The 20,182-nt window shown below is 42.1% G+C and overlaps 1 protein-coding gene across 3 annotated transcripts in view; it reads right to left on the bottom strand.

Annotated features, from left to right (window-relative positions):
• The window catches only part of asb8 (ankyrin repeat and SOCS box containing 8), a 37,264-nt gene that overhangs the window by 15,179 nt on the left and 1,903 nt on the right, over positions 1-20,182 (bottom strand). The window contains exons 1-7 of one of the 3 annotated variants that reach the window (XM_083770118.1): positions 13,154-13,212; positions 7,623-7,694; positions 4,211-4,319; positions 3,181-3,314; positions 1,069-1,230; positions 583-731; positions 324-417 (exon numbers count right to left, since the gene is read on the bottom strand). In XM_083770118.1, the coding sequence (XP_083626244.1) occupies positions 324-417; positions 583-731; positions 1,069-1,230; positions 3,181-3,314; positions 4,211-4,319; positions 7,623-7,670 (696 nt within the window). In that variant the 5' untranslated portion in view covers positions 7,671-7,694; positions 13,154-13,212. Of the gene's footprint in view, positions 1-323; positions 418-582; positions 732-1,068; positions 1,231-3,180; positions 3,315-4,210; positions 4,320-7,622; positions 7,695-13,153; positions 13,213-16,760; positions 18,396-20,182 lie in introns of those variants that run through there. The other 2 variants (XM_083770120.1, XM_083770119.1) reach the window with 2 other exon arrangements.

Below are 20,182 nucleotides of genomic sequence, written 5' to 3'. Positions count from 1 at the left end.
CATTTAAATATGTTTGTGAAATGTCAAGTGTAGAGAGAAGACTTCCGCACACCCGGCAGGCAATTTGGAGCAGGTGCGATGATGACAGAGAGCATACAATGTGGAAGAAGGGACATCCGCACACTGCCACTTGCCAGTTCAGAGCAATTTTATTAATTGAGCAACGTTTCGGTCTTGCGACCTTCCTCAGGCTTAATTGCTCAATTAAGCCTGAGGAAGGTCGCAAGACCGAAACGTTGCTCAATTAATAAAATTGCTCTGAACTGGCAAGTGGCAGTGTGCGGATGTCCCTTCTTCCACATGAAATGTCAAGTGTGCCTTACATTTATGACAGAAGGCACCTGTCCTGGCCCGGGGAGTATAGGCAGTGTCTGGCCATTTGGAAGCACCATCATGGGGTAGTGGCTGGTTGGCGAGCTACACAGAAGTAAAACAGGAAAGACTAGAGGTTCAGTATTCAGTAGTTCAGCACATTTTAAAAACAGAGATGTAATTTCTCTCTCTCTTTTTATCATTTGGTTTCCATTTCCTCTTGTTGCTCACCATTACTTTAAAAGAAAGGCTTGAGAGCAGTGTACTCACCCCAGCGTACGATTTGAGGGTGGTGTCTGTGTGATGACTGAGGTGGGTGAAGGCATGGTAGGGTGAAGAGCGTCGAAGCCTAGATGGAGCTGCAGGGAACCTGGTCGCACAATGGTTGGGGTGGGGGCTGAACTCCTAGGTGGTGTGTCCTGGGGAATAAAGGGATGGCTTCACAATAAGGCAAAACATTGAGAGTAGAAGATAAGCAATAGGCAAGACCTTCCCATCCAACACATTTGTCTCAGACAAAATGATGGTGAAAGAGATTTGTTAGTTTCTCAACAGGCATACTGTAGCTCAAAAATATATTTAATGTCACTTGAGGAGTTTGGCTTTATTGTGCAAGTTATTATATACTTACAAACAATTGTGCTACTGATTCAAATACATATTAATTCATTGAAATGTATTCTCTCCTTTTAAAGAAAAGGTCAAATTATGCTCGCTATCATCAGTTTGTAAACGCATTCTTTTTTTAAACGCTACCTTTGCTTCCACATAGTAGTTGCTTCCGTCTGAACTGCTTGACATGGAGTCAGGGCTGCATGGCGGAGACGAGTCCACCTCTACAGGCGCCTCCTTCTTCACCGTCACATCTGATGGTGTCTGCAGCCTCATGTCCAGAGCTACCGAGTTTGGAGCTGGGAGCTGGATGGGAATGAGAGGTGGGGTGGAGGGAAAGCAAGGGCATATTACATTGGCAGAGGAGAAGAACAAACAAAAGTACACTTCTAAAATAAAAGATAAGACTATTAAATGGCCCATGATAAAAAGGAAATGGGAGGGAGTTTGGGGTGAGAGTTATAATCAAGTGATCAAGCACACTTTTTAGAATGTGGCAACAAACAAAAAAATACAGATGAAACAGGGGTGCCGAAATAAATGGCTTAATACATATTAATTTCTGCAGCTGGGTACCTGCAGTTTTACTGGGATGCTTTATCATTATTCATACGGCCCGGCCCTAAAGCATGGTTTAGTTGAGGCAAAACTAGGCCTGTCACAATTACTTGAGATAATCACACTCACAATCCATATATTTTTAAACCTTTTCAAAAATATTGGAAATAGCACATGCTCAATGCAATGCGACACACACGTAATGTCTTTGTATATTTAAGTATTTTGTCATAATGTGCCCCGTTTCTTATGAAGCCTAAAAGCCAAACAGAAATGTAATTAAAAAAAAACAATTAAATCATTAAATGCAATTTGTAGTACGAATTCCTCGTCAAGTAAAATGTCATGATCATGATAATCCTAGTCAAAAGTAGTTTGGTTAAGATTAGTACAAAATACATGTATTGTGAGATCAGGTTGAACATCCAAAATTAAACCAATATGACACTAGTAACAATGGTAAAATGCTCGACTATTCTTCAACATCGACACCAAAATGCTTTACCAATGTTGTTGGCCAATCAAATCGCTGAGCAAAACAGGGTGATGAAAAATGTATGCAAACATTACGGGCAATTAGGCTATAATATTTGTACCATCTCCTATTTGGTACATCACTTACAGGAACTGCACTCGAGTACACAAAGTAAATTGCTGTCGTTGTTTCCGACTGACATTATGCAGGTAGAGATTTCCATAGGATGGGGGGCCTGGCTGTGTTACAACTTAAGATGGGGCTGGGGCTTGGTGATGAATGGTTTTGTATGTTAAAGGGTAAGACCACTTTTTAAGAGGTTTGGGTTGTTTTCTTAACTTATTATGGGCAAACTATTACATTCCATGAGTTATATCGCTCCGTTGTGTTGTTTATTAGCAATTTAAGAAATAAAAAATAGGGTCCATTGACTTCCATTGTAGCGGGGAAACAGCTCTCAAAGTCACTCTTTTAGCACAAACGAACGCAACAAAAGCTGATTCTGACAGTTTATGACATCAGGAAAACTCATGCGGTTTTATTTGTAATAAAAAATGTCAACTTTGTCTTGTTTGACTAATTTGTGTAGAAAGAAGATCCGTTAGGTATGCCTACGCCGACCGAATCACTGCTGTTCGCGTCTGACCTGATTGGACCAAAACTGTACACCACTTCCTTATTGGAAACGACAGGGATGTAAACAAATGGATTTGATCTCGTCCGCTAAAAACTAAAACTAAAAACATACACAATGGACTGTGTCTGGGATTGCCCATATGCGAGGGTGCATCTCAAACAGCGTGAGTTTTCCTGATGTCAGAATCAGCTTTTGTTGCGTTAGTTTATGTGCTAAAAGAGTGACTTTGAGAGCTGTTTCCCCGTTACAATGGAAGTCAATGATCGACTATTTTAATTTCTTAAATTGCTAATAAACAACACAACGGAGCGAAATAACTCATGGAATGGAATAGTTTGCCCATAATAAGGTAAGAAAACAACCCAAACCTCTGAAAAAGTGGTCTTACCCTTTAAGGAGGATGATCTGATGATTCTGAATGGGATGAACAACCAGTGGAACTGGTGCAGTATGAGTAATATGGTCCCTGGTGAGAATGCGAGCAGATCAATTTTGTACAAGTTGCAAAATAAAAAGTTTCAATTGAACCCCCCCCCCCCTCCCCCCACACACACACACATCCCAAAAGCAACCCTTATGTTCTCACTGGGTTTTTTGTCCTCTTGTCATCGTCCTCCTGCGCAGCCCTGCGGAATTCCTGTTCCAAAGAGCTTGCCAGCTCAGTGAACAAGCCAACGTCCTCACAGTTCTTTAGGAAGCGGGTGGGAGTAGGTGTCTGGTCTATCAAGACAGCACAAAGAAAAACAAAAACAAAAAAAACAAAGCGATATTCAGATAAACTTTTACACTTGAATACCTTTGCATGGTTAAAACGGTTTTTTAAATCAACTTGTCAACCCCTTCTTGTTGGTCTTGGTCTTGGCTTGTAGACTGTAGACAACCACATCTCTGATACACATGCCAGCGGCTTCTTTTCACCTGGCAGTTAGGACTTTTACCAGGAGAGCATAGCGCAGGCATGGTTATCCCTCTCAGTTAAGCTCCCTGCTGAACAGGAGCCCGGACTGTAGGAGTTACTAGTGCAGCAACAGAGGAAACCCTCCTCTTCTGGCTTCCCACCTGCGGCTCGAACACAGCCAATTCGTTATGTTGGAGTGCCGGCCAAGCCAGAGGCACTGCAGAGGAATTGAACCCTAATCTCCACAGTGGTGTGCAGGAACTTTACCGTGTCAGTTTATAAGCTTTTTATACAATAGCCCCTGTGATTCACATTATTGATTGTATATGATTTACGATATTAAAGTAATTCCGTTTAGTGGTTCATACAATAGCCCCTGTGATTCACATTATTGATTGTATATGATTTACAATATTAAAGTAATTCAGTTTATCAACATGCTCACCTCTGTTACATTGTTCAGTGGTGGATTGCACTCATTGAAAGGTTACATTGTTATCATTGTTTTTGGCTTAAAAGCAAATCGATAAATGCTGGCTTTAGTACCTGTACCTGCAATCAGGAATGCTAAATTTGTGTTTACATGACTGATAACCTACCCTCGGTAACTGTTTTAAAGTAAAAAATAAAAATAACAAATATTGAAATTAACTGTTTCACTGATGATATTAAAAAAGAATCATCAAAATTTGTATTGTTGGTAACGGTTAATAATTACCGACATCCCCACCTGCAATGATGACAGAGTCGGTCCTGGCAGGTCCAAATTTCAACGTCATCTCATGCTTGTGTTTGTGTACAGCCAAATGATCCTCATTGGTAAATCTCTAGAGTGAGTTAAAAGTAGAGAAAAGGGACGAGTGAAAGAAGAGTACAGTACAGTACAGTATTTGAATGAGCCCACAGGTGGGTATCTACTTGTCCTGGTGAACTGAAGGCAAATCGCACCTTAACCCAGATATCACATTGCACATAATCAGAGACAGTCGATCTCTCAGAGACGTAGCCTAACACATGTATACAGTATCATTAGGCAATATACAACAAAGAACACTGTATCTGTGGCGTACAATACCCTGTGTCTTAGACACCCGGTGCGGGTCCATTATACCCCTAGGACATGTCCTCAAATATCTAAGCAAATGCTCAATTCAACTGGAACAGGGGCACGCACAGTTGAGAACTGATTCTCATTATATAAAATTTAAAAGACACGCACCACAAGGGGAACGGTTGAAATTGCAGACTGATCAATGGATGAAAGCGTGACAAATTCTGCTAAACTCCCCAAGGCAAAGATGAAGTGACTCATCAACATCAAACCAGTCACTGATATGCAAGCTGTTTTTTTCTGGAACAGGCCACAAGTATATACTACCATCTATATATAAAATAATCCCACTTGACACCATTCAAAGTAACGGGGCAACAGAAAATAAAAAGGTGGCAGCGTCCATTGAGTTCAATGGAGAAGTTCTATTACAACAAGCTACAGATATTCACAGCACTTTATTTTCATTATAATTTACATGTAACTTATTGTAATTTATATGTAACGCAACATAAGTTTGTAAATTTAGAACAAAATGCATATAGACTGATATGACAATGACAATATACATAAATAAATATTAATCATCTCTCTTTTTTATAAGGTAAATGAGAATGTATTAGCTTTTCTTAAGGCACAAAATGTTTGGTAGGTCCTGAGCCAAAAGTACCTCCACAGGTGGGTCACAACAGGAACATGTTTGGGATCCCCTGCTTTAGGCTATGTCTCAGTATGTGTCATGCATTCCTATCAGTTGTTCTGACAAGGATTACATCAGACTTATTGATGATGCACTCCAACTCTCACACTCAGGCTTCTGTTCTTATTTGGATAAATCGTGAGGCAAATCAGTCAAGAGGCGTAGGAGGAAGAATAATCACAGCAGCCGCACCGGGCTATCCGCCGTCTCCAACAACCTATTTTGGGCGCCGCAATGTAGTTACTAGTTCAGTCGTGAGAGAGTGAAGTGGAAACACAGTAAAGTGTCTGGAGGGGGGGGGGGGGGGTTATTTTTAGTCACCAATACAACTATATCAACACTTGTCTCTTTCCCTCAGAACTAGGCAGCTTGGACAGGGCAGGAAACTATCTCACAACTAATCTCCCTGTATGAGATACTGGAAGCTACGATTACTCCTCTCCATACAGAACATAGCAGGCAGCTAAGAACGCTGGTGGCTGTTGATGTTGTTCATTTGGCTTTAAAAAATACCCCTCGGACAGAGCCAGGAATCAGTCCTCCTCATTCTATATACCACACATGACTCAAAAATTCCTGGAAGGCCACTGTGGCAAAGGCAGCAGTAAAAAGCAAACATTCAGACACAGACTGAGACACTGACGGTGTAAAGGATATTGTGTATCTGAATGTGCCACAACAAACAAAACCGAGCCAATAACCTGGGAGATGACAGATACTAACCAAGGCTTCTAAAGCCTTTTTTTCCAAAAGGAGAGCACATGTAGCCTCATTATACTTTCCTGAAATGTCACCTATAGCTGGTAAAAAAATAAAAATAAAATTATCACAGCCTGGTCACACCATACTATTGAATCCCAAGCACATTTACACATAAACAGCTCGACTCTCAATTGAAACTGCTAAGCTTGCGCACAGATGTTAAAGGTATATTCAGTGATTTCACTTAATTCAAATATCACTTATTTTTTTCTTTTGTTGTGATAATCCTCCCTACTATAGAGTGTGCTGGCCATATAAGGAGTTCCTCCCTGTCCCCAGTTAACCCCTGGGGGTCAAAAAACCTTAGGTTTCGTTTTTGACTCTCTATCCTGATTGGACGAAAGGCTGGGTCCCACAGCCAAAAACGAAACCTAAGGTTTTTTGAGTGAAATCACTGAATATACCTTTAAGGATCGGGAGAGTATATTTTCGTGTTTAGCCCGGGCGGACATGGTTTTAGCTTAGGTTTAGGCATAATTTCTGTGAGGTTAGGGTTAAGGTTAGGGTTTGGCATAGTGTTTGTTTGTGAGGTTAGGGTTAGGCATAATTTTTGTGAAGTTAAATGTTAAAGTTTAGACGCAATTAAGGCGAACCCGTTAAGGAACAATGTCATAAACTCACTCCTTGAAAAGCTGCCATTATATTTAATTTCTTAAAACTGGTGTCTAAATTAATAATGATGTCAATAAATGAAATACGCACGTCGTTTTACGTCAGAGAAGTAAGCAGAGGGGATGCTAAAGAGCTGCGGTTAGCAGGGATGGGGATCTGCCCCCGGGTGTCCATAAAGCTCAGAGATGGAGAAGAGGCCAACAAATCATCAATTATTCACTAAACAGACGCATGTTGCGCTGCTGCCTGTTGTTCAAGCTGTAAGCCAGCGGCAGGAGGAGCAGTGAGCACTGCATGTTCATGATTCACATGTATGTAATTATCCCAAATCCATGAACACTTTCTTCTGCATGTCCTCGGGAAAGGCCATAATTCATCACTAACGGAAAGGATGGGCTATTACACCTGGTCAAACACTGTGTCAGACAGCTAAAGAGCCCCAAATCTTAATCATGTTTCTTGCATTGAATATCCCCCGACTAGGGAGAACATTGCCTCAGTTTGTTGTGAGTATGCCGCCAACGTGTGGCGGGCAAGGTGCCCCGACAATATGGCTTGTTAACAGGCAACATGAGCGTTTTGTTCGGCTGAGTCACCCGTGTGGCTCAAACCTGTGTCTGCAGGCAGAAGAAGTCTACAGTGACAGGTTGAAACAATAACTGTGCCCCGATTACTCACTGAAGCAGTCAGTGAGTCACCGCCGAGGGAGACGTTAGTACTTAGCACTGTTTCACAAGACAATAAGATGAGGAACACACGGCACACCAACGGAAACGTCATGGTTAATACAAATCAAGTGTTTTTTTTAGAATATTCATATTTAGGGTAATAATTTAAAATGTGTTATTATCAGTTGGGTGGAATACATGTATCCGTAATGCCATAAAACCAATAGAAGCTACACAAAAAGATCCACACCCACAAACAGCCATGAATGTGGGCGCGAGACACACACACACACACACACACACACACCTGAAACCCAAGACAAGGGAGAGAGTTTACCTGTCCACAGCCAGGAGCGTTGCACACAAAAGGCCGGTCATCCCCCATTTTGGCAAAGAGCTTGCAATATAACTGTGGGAAAGGAGAAGAGGAAAACATTGTTGTGGCCTTTCTTGATTTGTGAATTGGCGAGTCCTGAGCACAACAAAGCATGGATGGTGAGGTCCGTTGTCAAGGCAGGAAGCAGAATGCCATTTAAAAATAACCCTGGCAAGTAGGAAAACACACACAGAGGCAGCAAGATGAAGTTTCCCTGGTGAGATTTCCTTCACACAGGGGGCTTCTGGCTGGCCAATGACAGAACTGCTCACAGAGAGAGGTATACAGTATTATCCAACGTTTACACCAAGATATCTGCCTTCTTTCCGCCTCTCACTCTTCTCACTCCCTCCCTCTCCCATCACCATCACCACTCCCTCTTCACCTCCACCTCTCTCACCGTTTCTTTCTGAATAATGTCTCTTTACAGACTATGTCAAATAGAAGCCTTGCCTGATCAACTGCCTTTTGACTAAAGCAGTATGATGGTGTCGACAACTACATTTCTTTCCTGTAAATTGGTTCGTCAGCGACAGCGTTGTGTGATCAGTGAGGTTAGTGTCTGGGGGGGGGGGGGGGGGGGGGGGTTTACACAAATGGCAAGAAATACCAAATCAAACTTTTCTCATCAGAACTAAAAGTTATTCCAAATAAAATGGACTCAATTTATTCGTTTGTTGTGCAGAATCCCTGGCCTACAAACATCAAACCAAGTTACACATTAGTCCTACAGAAAAATAACTCATCTCAAGTGACCATAAGCATTTGCAAGCACTATGTATTGTGAATTATTTAGGCTAATATGCAGCCTTACCAAAGCCTCTGCTCATAAAAAGATGCAAATTAACAAGACCATTACGACTTAAATTAAAGTCTAATGATTTAATAAGATGGAGCTTGATATTTCCGGGCGGCGGGCACCAAATACCACATTAACATTTTTGGAATGTGTCCAAAAGATGGACAATAAAGAAATCCATTAAAATAATCTGATTTCACGCTTTAGAATCCTAAACCTTCCCAATGCACTACAAACCAAACACATGCATACGTACACATTCACTCACCACCCACCCCCAGTCTTTCAGAGTACATGCTATTGACAGGAGTCAAATATGCACACGCCACTGTTTGGTTTCTCCTCCCCCTGTGACTGAAGCTGAAGTGACATAAACTAAAGCTGTGCAAGCCTTGCTTACGTCTCCGTCTGTCAGCTGTCTCTATGGAGGAACTCTTCCAGACACCCCCCCTAAAAACCACACACAAACTCCCCCTCTCCTACACAGCTCTGCTGAACAACAATCCATGTACATACAGTTTGGGATTGGAACTTAATTTTTTTAAATTGGTCATTAAAGTTAAATCAGACGATATGTGGTGTCTGTGTAGGCATGAATGTTTCAGCACTCCCAACTGGCTCAAAGTGACGTCTGGCAACTATTACACAACTCCGTCAGACCACTGAAACGACATCACCAACATATAACCAACATCAATCTCTATCCTCTCACTATGTACACAAGGACACATTTCTACAAACAAACCAAAGACCTAATTTAATATAAAAGTCCATTCCCACAATAGAATACACAAAACAGTTATACAAATTAGTGTTAGCCAATGGTATATTTTTTGAAATAGTGAAGACGGACAGGAAAGAGGGCGAGAGACGGGGAGAGACATGCAGCTGCAGCCCGGTGGGGGGGGGGGCAATCTTTTTTGTTTATGATGAAATTGTAAACTTAAAGTATTGCAATCCAATTCAAGTGAGATTTGTGTCTAGTTATTGTATAATAGCTTCTGCTCTGCCGTCTGCACTGCTGCTGTGTTGTGGGGTAGCTGTGGAAAGCCTTATCCAGTCTAAAGCCCGCCACACACACAGCGACTAGTCTGTCTGTCTCTCACTTTAAAAAAAACAATAATCAAGACCTGTCTGAAGTGAGTGGTGCAACATTGCACCAACAGGGACGGACAAAGATGGGCATTGGAGAATTTGGAGTGGCTGGACCCTATGGGTGCACCACTGCACTGCGTGACTGAGGGGAGCCCTGACATTTTGTCTAGCCCGTGGGCCCCCACTACTGTAAATCCGGCCCTGGACACGCTGATGCTGCATTACAACTTGTATGTGGTATGTGCCTGGCCAACTAGGCCAGCGGGCACCCCATGTTAGCCCATTAACCAGATAGTGCAGATACAGTTGGTAGTACAGTTGGTAGTATTCAATTAATGATCACACAGCTGTTCACCTACACCGCACCCATTATATGGATTGAGGGGCATCTAGGGCTCTAGGCAACATTATTGAGTGGGAGTGAGACAGTTTATTCATTATGTTGGCAAGGCCTGAATGTTTGAATGCTTTCCAGTGTTGAAGTCAGTGTATTTTCCTCCATCCCCTCTCCTCTTCTCTGCTGACGACAGTTACCCTGAGCCAACACATGATTTCTAATGCCTTGTGCCGGAGCAGGACTGGCATATCATACCGTGAAATTATATTTGGTTGTACATGAACCTTTCACTCCATAAAAATGATGTATTTCTGGCTAAAGAAGTTGACGTGGCTCGCATCAACACTTTGTTCTGAAAATATGCCCATTTATGAACACACTAAGTGTGTGTGTGTGTGTGTGTGTGTGTGTGTGTGTGTGTGTGTGTGTGTGTGTGTGTGTGTGTCCAAGTATAATTTAAGTGTTAGGCTTATAACAAGGCCTTGCCGTTACATCTCCCTCAGCTCCATTGCTTGATGAAGAAAATGGGACCGCATCTTGTTTGCCCATAAAAGACCCATTCAGATCAAAAGGCTGATAGATTGTAATATTTTGATTCCTTGTAGACGTCACAAGCTCCGGGGCAAGGCAACGAACACAGGCCGATGACTTAGCTCTCTCACACAGTGTTCCCAATCTGCTGAGTGTATTTGGCAGAGATGGTGTCTGTAAACGAGATAGTCCAGCCACCTCGTTATACAGAGGGTGTGGACCGCATATGGAAATGGTCACATCTGGCGTGAAAACAGACTTTAGAGTTTACATCTCAACAAAGTAACACTAGAACATTAACTGGCCTTGCAGGGCCTGATCTTAAAAACAGAATTAGATTTTCAGTCTACCACGCATACCAGATGACAGAAGAAATGGAAATTGCCACTGGTTTCTGTCACTGCCTTGAGTTGGCTTAGCAATATTCTTAATCTATAGAAACAGATGACACACTGAGGGAAGACAATAAAATCTTAAAATCACAGATTGTAATTCACTAAATTCTACATCTAAAAAGATATGGACGTTATCCTGTACTCAGATATCCAGACAGACACAGACATGAAATCAACCTATTTTTGCTTCTATTCATCCAAGTTGCCCCAATTACAGTCCCTCTCATTGAGCTGCCGGCAAAGTTGCCTGGTTAACTTGGATTTCTCCTACTCAGCAGGTGTAGGGGAATGGGTCCTAGCTATAATCAGCCACAGCCCTCCAGTGTTTGATGCAGCCTGCTAGGAAACTGACTAAACAAACTGTATTAATAGCTCCGGCTGCAGCCGAGACTCTGGAATCCGAGGCTTGAATTGCCAGAGGGTAGGGGAGACCCCACAAAAAAGAGGAAGGGAGGGGGAGGTCGGGTGTGTGTGCGTGTGTGTGTGTGTGTGTGTGTGTGTGTGTGTGTGTGTGTGTGTGTAAAGAAAGAGAGAAGAGAATGAGGTGGTCAGCGATTGGTTCGCTGCAGGATCAAGGGTATTTGGTTGATCACAGGTGGGGTACTGGTAAATGTGCAATGTGAGTGTTAGAGATGAGAGTTCTAGGCTGCAACTGGCTCAGACAACAGCCAATATGTATTTATGTAAGCAAAGTGAACCTGAGAATTGGTAAATGGAACAAATGAAATCCTATATCCATGTCTGCATAACTACCGAGGCCAGAAAGCTAAATCCACACAGAGCCAACAGACAATACAGGACAATAAACCCCAGTGCAATTCTGAAATGAAATTGGAAACACTCTCGACATCAATTTCAACGTATGATTCAACAACTTTTAAAGGCAACTAACTGCCAAGGGGTTTTGGTACTATGACTACAATTCAAACAAACCATGATACTTGATCATTGTGGCGTCAACAAAAGTACAGTCAACATTGCCTCTAGAGTCTAGACACAACAATAAATATAACAATTCAGTGTTATATCGTAATGCCATACGGTATGGCCATATCAGACAAACACTGGTGAGGTAAGGCTATAACTTTATAAGAACTCAGTTGTAGGCCAAAATATTGCAGGATTAGAACCTACAGTATATGCTCAATAGCTCAATGTTCTTTAATCTGGATGTGATCATTATTTTTGAGAGAATATATACAGCCTATAGGTTACATAAAATAAAATGTTGAATTACATATAATCACCACTTTCAATTGCTTTGAAAACATCAAGATGTTTGGTTTTACAAAACAGGCTCCAGTTGTCTCTAGTGTGTTACACACAGACAGGACTATGTGATGGAATGAGCTTCAAGTCTGCCAAAAACATGACCTACATTCTTGATGAAGGTGTTGACAAGCATGGGGATGCAGAACGTGGTGTGTTCTCGAGATCACGTTGCAGTATTATGAATATCAATATTATATGAGCTTTCCAAAGAAATACTTCTGAGGCTTTGGCTTGGAAAACAAACTAAATCGCAACTGCGTACAACAATCTCTTTTTGCAGTTACATAAGTAGTAAATGATTTAGGAAATGTCGATGTTGATACTAAACTCTTCAAACCGGGCTAACAAAGTTAGCTGGCTGGAAAAGTTTGTCTTTTTTAGCCCCCTCCATTACCTTCTGGGCTGGCTGCGCACGGACAAACTAAAGGACCTGCCTGTTCCCGTACAAGACCGCCTATCCTTTTCAGCAATTGGTTTAGGAGCATGTCAATCAACGGCATCTAATTCGCGCAAAGCTTCGGAGGCCGTCAATAACATACACTAGTACGATCCGATTGGTTGAAAACCGAAATCAACTTTTTGCATCTATGAAACTGATATATAGCTAGCTGTGGTAGCTAACGTTAACAACAGGCCGCTATGGAACGAACACACTGGGGCAAGTCGTGACTCCGTCCCACACCGCTCTCATCGTGCAACGCCAAACATCCGCCAGCGACTCCAAATCACCACGATGACAACAAAAACACGCAAATGTACACATAGCCATCGTTGACAAGAACTATACGTCTTTACTACGAGTGTCACGGACAACGTGAGAGATCACGAAAAGTAGCAAAAAGCTCTCGAGCTAGTAGTAGTTGGGTTAGCAGGCTGACACTTGAGTGCGAAGCGAGACGTTGGTGTCGTTAGCTACCACAACAGTTTTGGCAATTATTTGAACGTTGATGTTTCATGGCAAATAATACTAGAACTGGTGCTCTGACCACTAATGTGTCATAGTTTAGCGCGAAATCAATACGCGTGGCACATTTACATGATAATAAACTGTTTACAAACTCACCTTTGCGCCCCTCTCACACACACACTCTCTCTCTGGCTCCCTCTCTCCTCTCTTGGAATTTGACACTCCCCTCCACCTCCTCGAAACATCGCGAGACTGCACGTCAGGCCTACCAGACCTCTCCGGCTATAGGATCGCCAACTAATTGGCTAATTGGTTGTCAGGCAACCGTTGGCTAGTACCATGCTGGATGGATGGCTACACATTTTTAAATTATAGGATTTATTTATGCCCATTATGCTTTTGATGGTTAAGTTGGTTACGGGATATTATATTATTGGCATGGACAAATGTAATTTTGATTATGGCTGCACATCCTGATACAGCATAAGATCCTTAATAAGATTAATTAGTTAACTAACTAACCTAATTAGTTAGGTTGATCCTCAGTAAAACTCCATCCCAGAAGACATTTGTCTCTGCTTTATTATCCTCAAGTTACTCAGAGTAGGCAACCCACAGCGCCTAGACTAGAGCACCAGAGCACCCTAGTGTCACCAACATCTCATCAGCCATCTTCCCCACTGTCTCTAAACCCCCAAGAGACAGTGGGGTCTGTAGCATGCCACTTGGGACACAGGCCGGGGTCTGATCAGCCTTGGTCGGGTCGCCTGGAGGAGGATGTCTGTTGCGAGAACCAGAATTGAAATTGATAACAATAGTGATGATCTGTCCAAGTTTGTATCATCAGTAGATGTAGGAGAGTATAACATACACAGGCATATTAAAATGTATATAAATGTTCCACAGGATTGTAAATAAAACAAAAATACATCGCATGGATGCACCTGGGACATATCCTCAGTGATGTATCCCAAGGTCATCAGGGTTTCGGGTGTCCCAACATCATACCCCTCACTCAGGTGACCCAGCCGGGGTGATCAAGTCCCGACTTACGTCCCAGTAGCTACCCTCGATCAGTCCCATTAGGGAGGGCCACACAATCCATTCCTACTGAACTACTCTGCCGGGACTGGGAGGTACCATTCTGGCACGTGGAAGGACTAGGCTCTGTGGGTTGACTCCCTTCTACGTTTCACCAGGTCCACTCCTGCTCTCACCAGGTCAGGCCCTGGGCGTTGCACCAGACTCCCAGCACCAGACACTTTATTCAGGAATCGAGCCGCAATGGTTCCGCAGGCTCCACCTTGCCCTTGGTGGTGCCGCAGGCTCCGCTTGAGGCTAGAATGGCCCTCCTACAGGCCTCACCGTGAGTTTGTTGGGCTTCTTCCTCACAGAACCCAAAATAAAATATCTAGTCAATTACTCTAAGGTTAGTGATATGAGGGAGATGGAGATCCACACTACCCAACTACGCACAAATCCTGCTCATTGTACCTAACCCTAACCCAGAATATGGTGAACTAGAAAAAGTGCCCTTCTGGGCACAGGTCTCCACCAGGTTATCCACAGATCCGTGCAGTTAGAGGTAAAAACACTTTTCGGCCAGTTATAGCGCCACCTTGAGGCTGAGTTGAAATTGTTCATGTGGCATTTTGTCCTGGGCCTAGTGGGAATGTGGGTGCACAATTTGACGGAAATCACGCGATGTGTTCATGATTTGCAGCATTTTGTTTGAAACTGAGCACTCCTGTGAACTTTGGAAGCCAATCTTAACCAATCAGGATGGAGTCTGAGAAATCTGAAAGACCGGTTTGGTTGAATGGCTCTAGAGAGACTGTGTACCAATTTGCGTGATGTTTGGACAAAATCTGTAGGTGTACTGTGCAAAAACTTGTTTTGCACAAAGCGGCCTCCTGGTGGCGCTATAACAGGCCGTTCTGGAAAGTTTGGGGCAGAGGTTCATCGTTGGCATCCAGGGAGTGTGTGTACCAATTTGCGTGATGTTTGGACAAAATCTGTAGGTGTACTGTGCAAAAACTTGTTTTGCACAAAGCGGCCTCCTGGTGGCGCTATAACAGGCCGTTCTGGAAAGTTTGGGGCAGAGATTCATCGTTGGCATCCAGGGAGTGTGTGTGCAAAATTTGCCATCGACCGGGTTAACGGTGGCCGAGATTAGCTACTAACGGACACACGGACGGACGGACGGACACACAAACGGACGGACGGAGTGCAAAACATACTCTCCCCACATGCCTTCGGCCTGGTGGAGACAAATATGCACGCAGAGAGACTACATATGTCTCACCACACCAGAATTCACTATAGTAGGGGGAAAAAAAGAAACGTCAGTGTAGAGGCGGCCGATGATTCGGCCACAACGGCTCCTCTGAACGAACATGTGGGGGTTCAGGTCAGCTGAAGTTGGGTAGTCCTGTCGGAGGGAGGGGGCAGGGCTGGGCAGGAGGCCTAATGGCCTGGTCCAAATCCAGCTGAGCCGGCTTCAGGGCAGCAATCCACCGAAATGTGCTGTCTAAACTCTTCAGTGGGACACGTAACAATGCATTTACTACTATGGTTAGTCAGACCACAGAATCATCTTATATTTTTAATATTCATTTTAAATAAAACTTTTTATTCCAGAATAGCATAGGACATTAAGCATTGCACAAGTGTAAGAAACCATTGGTGACATTACACAGTAAATACTTTAGTGTTACTTCAGCCATTTGTGAGAGTTATATACTGAAAATGTTACAGATCAGGTTCCCAATCATGGACCAATGTCCAATCCTAAGCATATGGAGAATTATTGTGACTGCATGATGAGTGCCATTATTGTGATATGCATGCATTTCACAACATATCACATTTCTCTACCTCCTTTCAATCCTTATCTACATAACTGCTGATATCACAATTTACACAATGTTGAAATGATAGAATGAACAATGGAAGCGAGAGAGGGGCCAGTGTTCAGTTTCCTTCCTGAAATGTTCACCCTCGTCTCTCTCCCTGGACGCGAACGTCCTGTCTGTGAAGCAATGTATTGCAAATTCCCAGAAACAATGACCGATATGGAACTAACAGCGGATCGAAAACCTAAGACCTTGTTGTGATGTTTGGGAACGTGTGTGTGTGTGTATATATATATATAGTGTCTAAATAATTCATTTTCCTTTGACTGGTCACATTGAATATCCTGTAATAGTAGGATATCGAAGACATGCAGTCCTGTGATATAAGACTCCAAGAATAAGAACCAGAGGGACCTCTTCTGGACAGTCTGAGTACTGAATATGTTCAAATGAAATTAGATTTCTTTACCCCTCAGAATACTATTAGCTAAATAATACAACCAGTATTTTATTTGACCTTCTATATTTTGAGCTTTAGACAATGTTCTTGAATGGTTAGCTAGATATTATTTAATGAGTGCTATACCTGAAATGGCTTCTGTGGCTAAAAGTACAGGTGTATTTGAATGGTTGAAAAACACAATAAAGCCCAAGGTCTTAAGTGGTTATATGTAACTATTTCACACGTCAGCCAAAATATGTAAAACTGACGTTCAGCTGTGGGATCGGTCCTTACATCAAAACTCAGAATACCTGTGAGGAGAAAATACAATGCAGACTAGAGCATGTAGTAAAACTTTAACTTCAAAAAGTTATTTTGGCTCATGATGATTTTTAGATTCTAAACATTTTATAAACATAACTACAAGATTGCCTATTAAAATAAATGAAATAATAGAAGAAACAAGTGGAATAGAAAGGCGTTTACTTGTGTTAACATACAAAAAAAAAGCACTTTGCAGGTGCCCAGAAATTGGTGTCACTCACACTAGTACAATGTAGGAAAGCTATATTTACACATTGGCAGAAGCAAAACCAAGCACAAAATGGTTTAATCTAATGGTATGAGTATATTTGTAAATATTTATTTAAAATGTATCTTTGAAAGAAAAATGTATAAGTCATGGGGCTATTTCGCCGATTTAACATTTAAAAGTTTGGCCTAAAATAACTCAAACTATAACTTTTCCGAATTTTGACCACTCTTGAACATCTTGATGAAAACAAATTATGAAAATAAATATATACAATGAAACAATTGGCTCTTTCTTAGAAAGCTGTGTAAATGCCAACTTGTTAATATATATTTCAAATACGTAATGCAACAATCAAACACTATCTCACATCTATGATAGGCAGATTCACTGGGAAATGCATGAGAATTATGGTGGCAAATCCTTTTTCTTTTCAGTGTTAAGATGGCAAAATGGAAACATTAGCTGGCACAATTACCTACATTATTTGACTGACAATGAACAATGGTTCTGTAATTGATCATTTTGTATATTATATATCTTTTTTTACAGGTCAAACACTGGTCCTCCTTTTACTTTCACTTAAACACTGGTCCTACATGATGCAATTTATTTTGTTAAGGGCATTTGTCTTAGGGTTACAAGATAAATTGTACATTGTGAATTCAGTAGGAAATCAAACAATAACCAGTCATAATTACATACAAACACCCATGCACGCACGGCACATAACATCCATTCATTAAGCATTACTTTAGGGTTCTGCCTTCTCTGCCAGCATTACTGGACAGCTTGTATCATCAGACATTGTCTGAACAATATGAGTCTAACTCCATGGAGAGAGACTTTCCTGTGAATAAATGCAATGTCATAAGCTATTTAATAATCAGCTAATGATAACTATGATGTATCCACCAAGTCAGTCCCACCAACTTAATCTCTCAGCAGTAGATAGTCTTTGACAGACTCTGGTAAAGGCAGCTCTTTGACTGCAGTGGGGAGAAACTGCACTCCAAGACTCTGACGGACAGCACAACGTGCCAGAGAGCGGAGTGTGGGGGCCTCCGCAACCATGCTGGTTAGCTTTGCCAATAACTGGGGGTCTTTACTCAGCTCCCTTGGCAGAGTACCATCGGCCCTTCGGATCTCAAACCGGCCAGCTGCCCGGCACAGCAGCTCCAAGCACTCTTCCTCCTGCTCAGTGCCCAGACCCCGGGCCAATAGGGCCACCAGTCGGGAAATAGGTGTCTGGCCCTTCAGGTTGGTCACGTGGACTTGGGCCCCGTACTCCAAAAGCACCTTGACACTCTCTAGGTTGCCCTTCATTGCAGCCCAACTCAGAGGTGTGTCATTGTTGTAGTCACGGTTGTTGGGGCAGGCTCCGCTCTCCAGTAGGGCCCTCACACACTCTGGGTTGTCTTTGAATGCAGCCCAGTGTAGTGGAGTGTCCTTGTTGCCATCCAGGGCATCAGGCAGGGCTCCGTACTCCAACAGCAGCTCCACACATCCCTCATCCTTCTCTGCTGCATAGTGCAGTGCTGTGCGGTTGTAGCCATCCAAAGCATTCACCTGACAAACACATTCAGTTTAATGAAGCAATAAGCATCATGTCATACCTTCACCTTTTACAGTATTGGCCACAGAGATTGATAGTCAATTATACACATACTTAAAGTTTGATTAATTCATTTCTATGCCTAGAATTACCACTTGTTGATCCATTGGCGATTGGGAGGTGAAAAGTTGCATAATTCTTGCATTTTTATTTTCTGCGTTTGCGTTCACACTGCAGCAGGTAACTTTATTAATGTGTTCAATTCATAAACTACACAGTGAAATCTATGGTGTTAAAATTATACTTCGATTAATAGTTAGGACAAAGTGAGGGTAACATGGATGCAGTGTGTCGCTGTCGGGGACTGGATGTTACTGTGTGTATGTATGCGCAGTTGCGCACACACACGCATGCACTGTTCTTTTGGACATGTCTCCGTTGTGGTGGAGGCACAACGGCCTCACAGCAGCAAAATCAATCCGATGTTTACAATATGTACTCCCATTGATGATCATATAAATTATTATGCATAATGTTAGCTAGTTACATGATACAGTAGGTCATGCCGAGCTAAACATGATTGTTTAATTTAAGTATTTAGATTTAAACAAGATGAAGACCCACTGCCCACACACAGTGACAGCACTCCATGTTTACGCACGACAGACAAAATATTCAGACAGAATATTCTGTACACTGCAGTGTTTTTATATTTTGATGAGGGCTTCGGTCTCCTCATTCAACCACATCTATCTACGTTAATGGGACATATAACACATATTTTCTATGTTCTGTCTCCAACTGTGTTTATTCCTCATTCATCCGACACATTGTTTGCTTCATTTCATTTATTTGATGCGGATTACATTCACACCTGCAATGAATCGAAGTCAGGTGCGCTTGGAAGCTAAGCGAAAGCCCTGTTCTTTGGCCAACTAGAATGCGATCGTTTGATCCGTACCAGAATTTGAATGAGCCTCCACACCTGCTAAACGAAGCGCACTTTCCGTCAATACGCAGCAGGATTATTTTTCATCGCAGTAAAACATCCTGGTGTGAAGTCGACCTGACTCACATTGTTCAAAGATGCATGCAAGACAATCCCTCCCACAACAAACAGCCAATGATGTGATAAGACGAACTTAAGAAACATAATGCATCTCCATTATCCCACAGAGAACAATATACAAGTATTTACCCTCTTGAATCCTCCACACACACACAAAATTGGTGATCTGCAAGTTCAAAACACATCCAATAGCGACTCGTTGTGAGCTTGTAGATAAACAATTTTAGAAAATCAGAATAAGGACACTAGTGGTGTTCATGTGGTTATTAAAATTGTACTGGGCAAATTCAGTCAAATCAAATGGTCCATCAAGTAACTGGACATAAAGTTGGCATGCTTTTATAATAATAAATTGCATCACGATGCTTGTAGACATAGACCTGGTGTCCCAAAATTGGGACGCTGCATTGAAAGTGGTTAAATGTCTAAATATGGGGCCTTGACTATATATGGCATACCATATATAGTCTCTAAGCCTGATCAAATACCGACAACATTTGCTCTGTGTGTGCAATCAATGTCAGAAAAGCCCCCAAAAAATATATCTTGAAAAAATAAAATTCCAAATAAGTAGTAGGGGTGCAACATTTAATCGAACGGAGTGATTAATTCAATTGGAGAAAAAACAAATTGTATGACAAATAATAAATATATATAATAGGGCTTGAGTGGTTAGACCAATCGATTTTGTCCATTATACAAAACGTATATTTTCCCACACTGATAAATTGA

This window comes from Protomyctophum parallelum (genome assembly GCF_964188405.1).
Source record: "Protomyctophum parallelum genome assembly, chromosome: 7".
Taxonomy (NCBI): Eukaryota; Metazoa; Chordata; class Actinopteri; order Myctophiformes; family Myctophidae; genus Protomyctophum; species Protomyctophum parallelum.
Note: the sequence above shows the minus strand (reverse complement) of the source record. Positions and strands in the feature narration are given on the sequence as shown.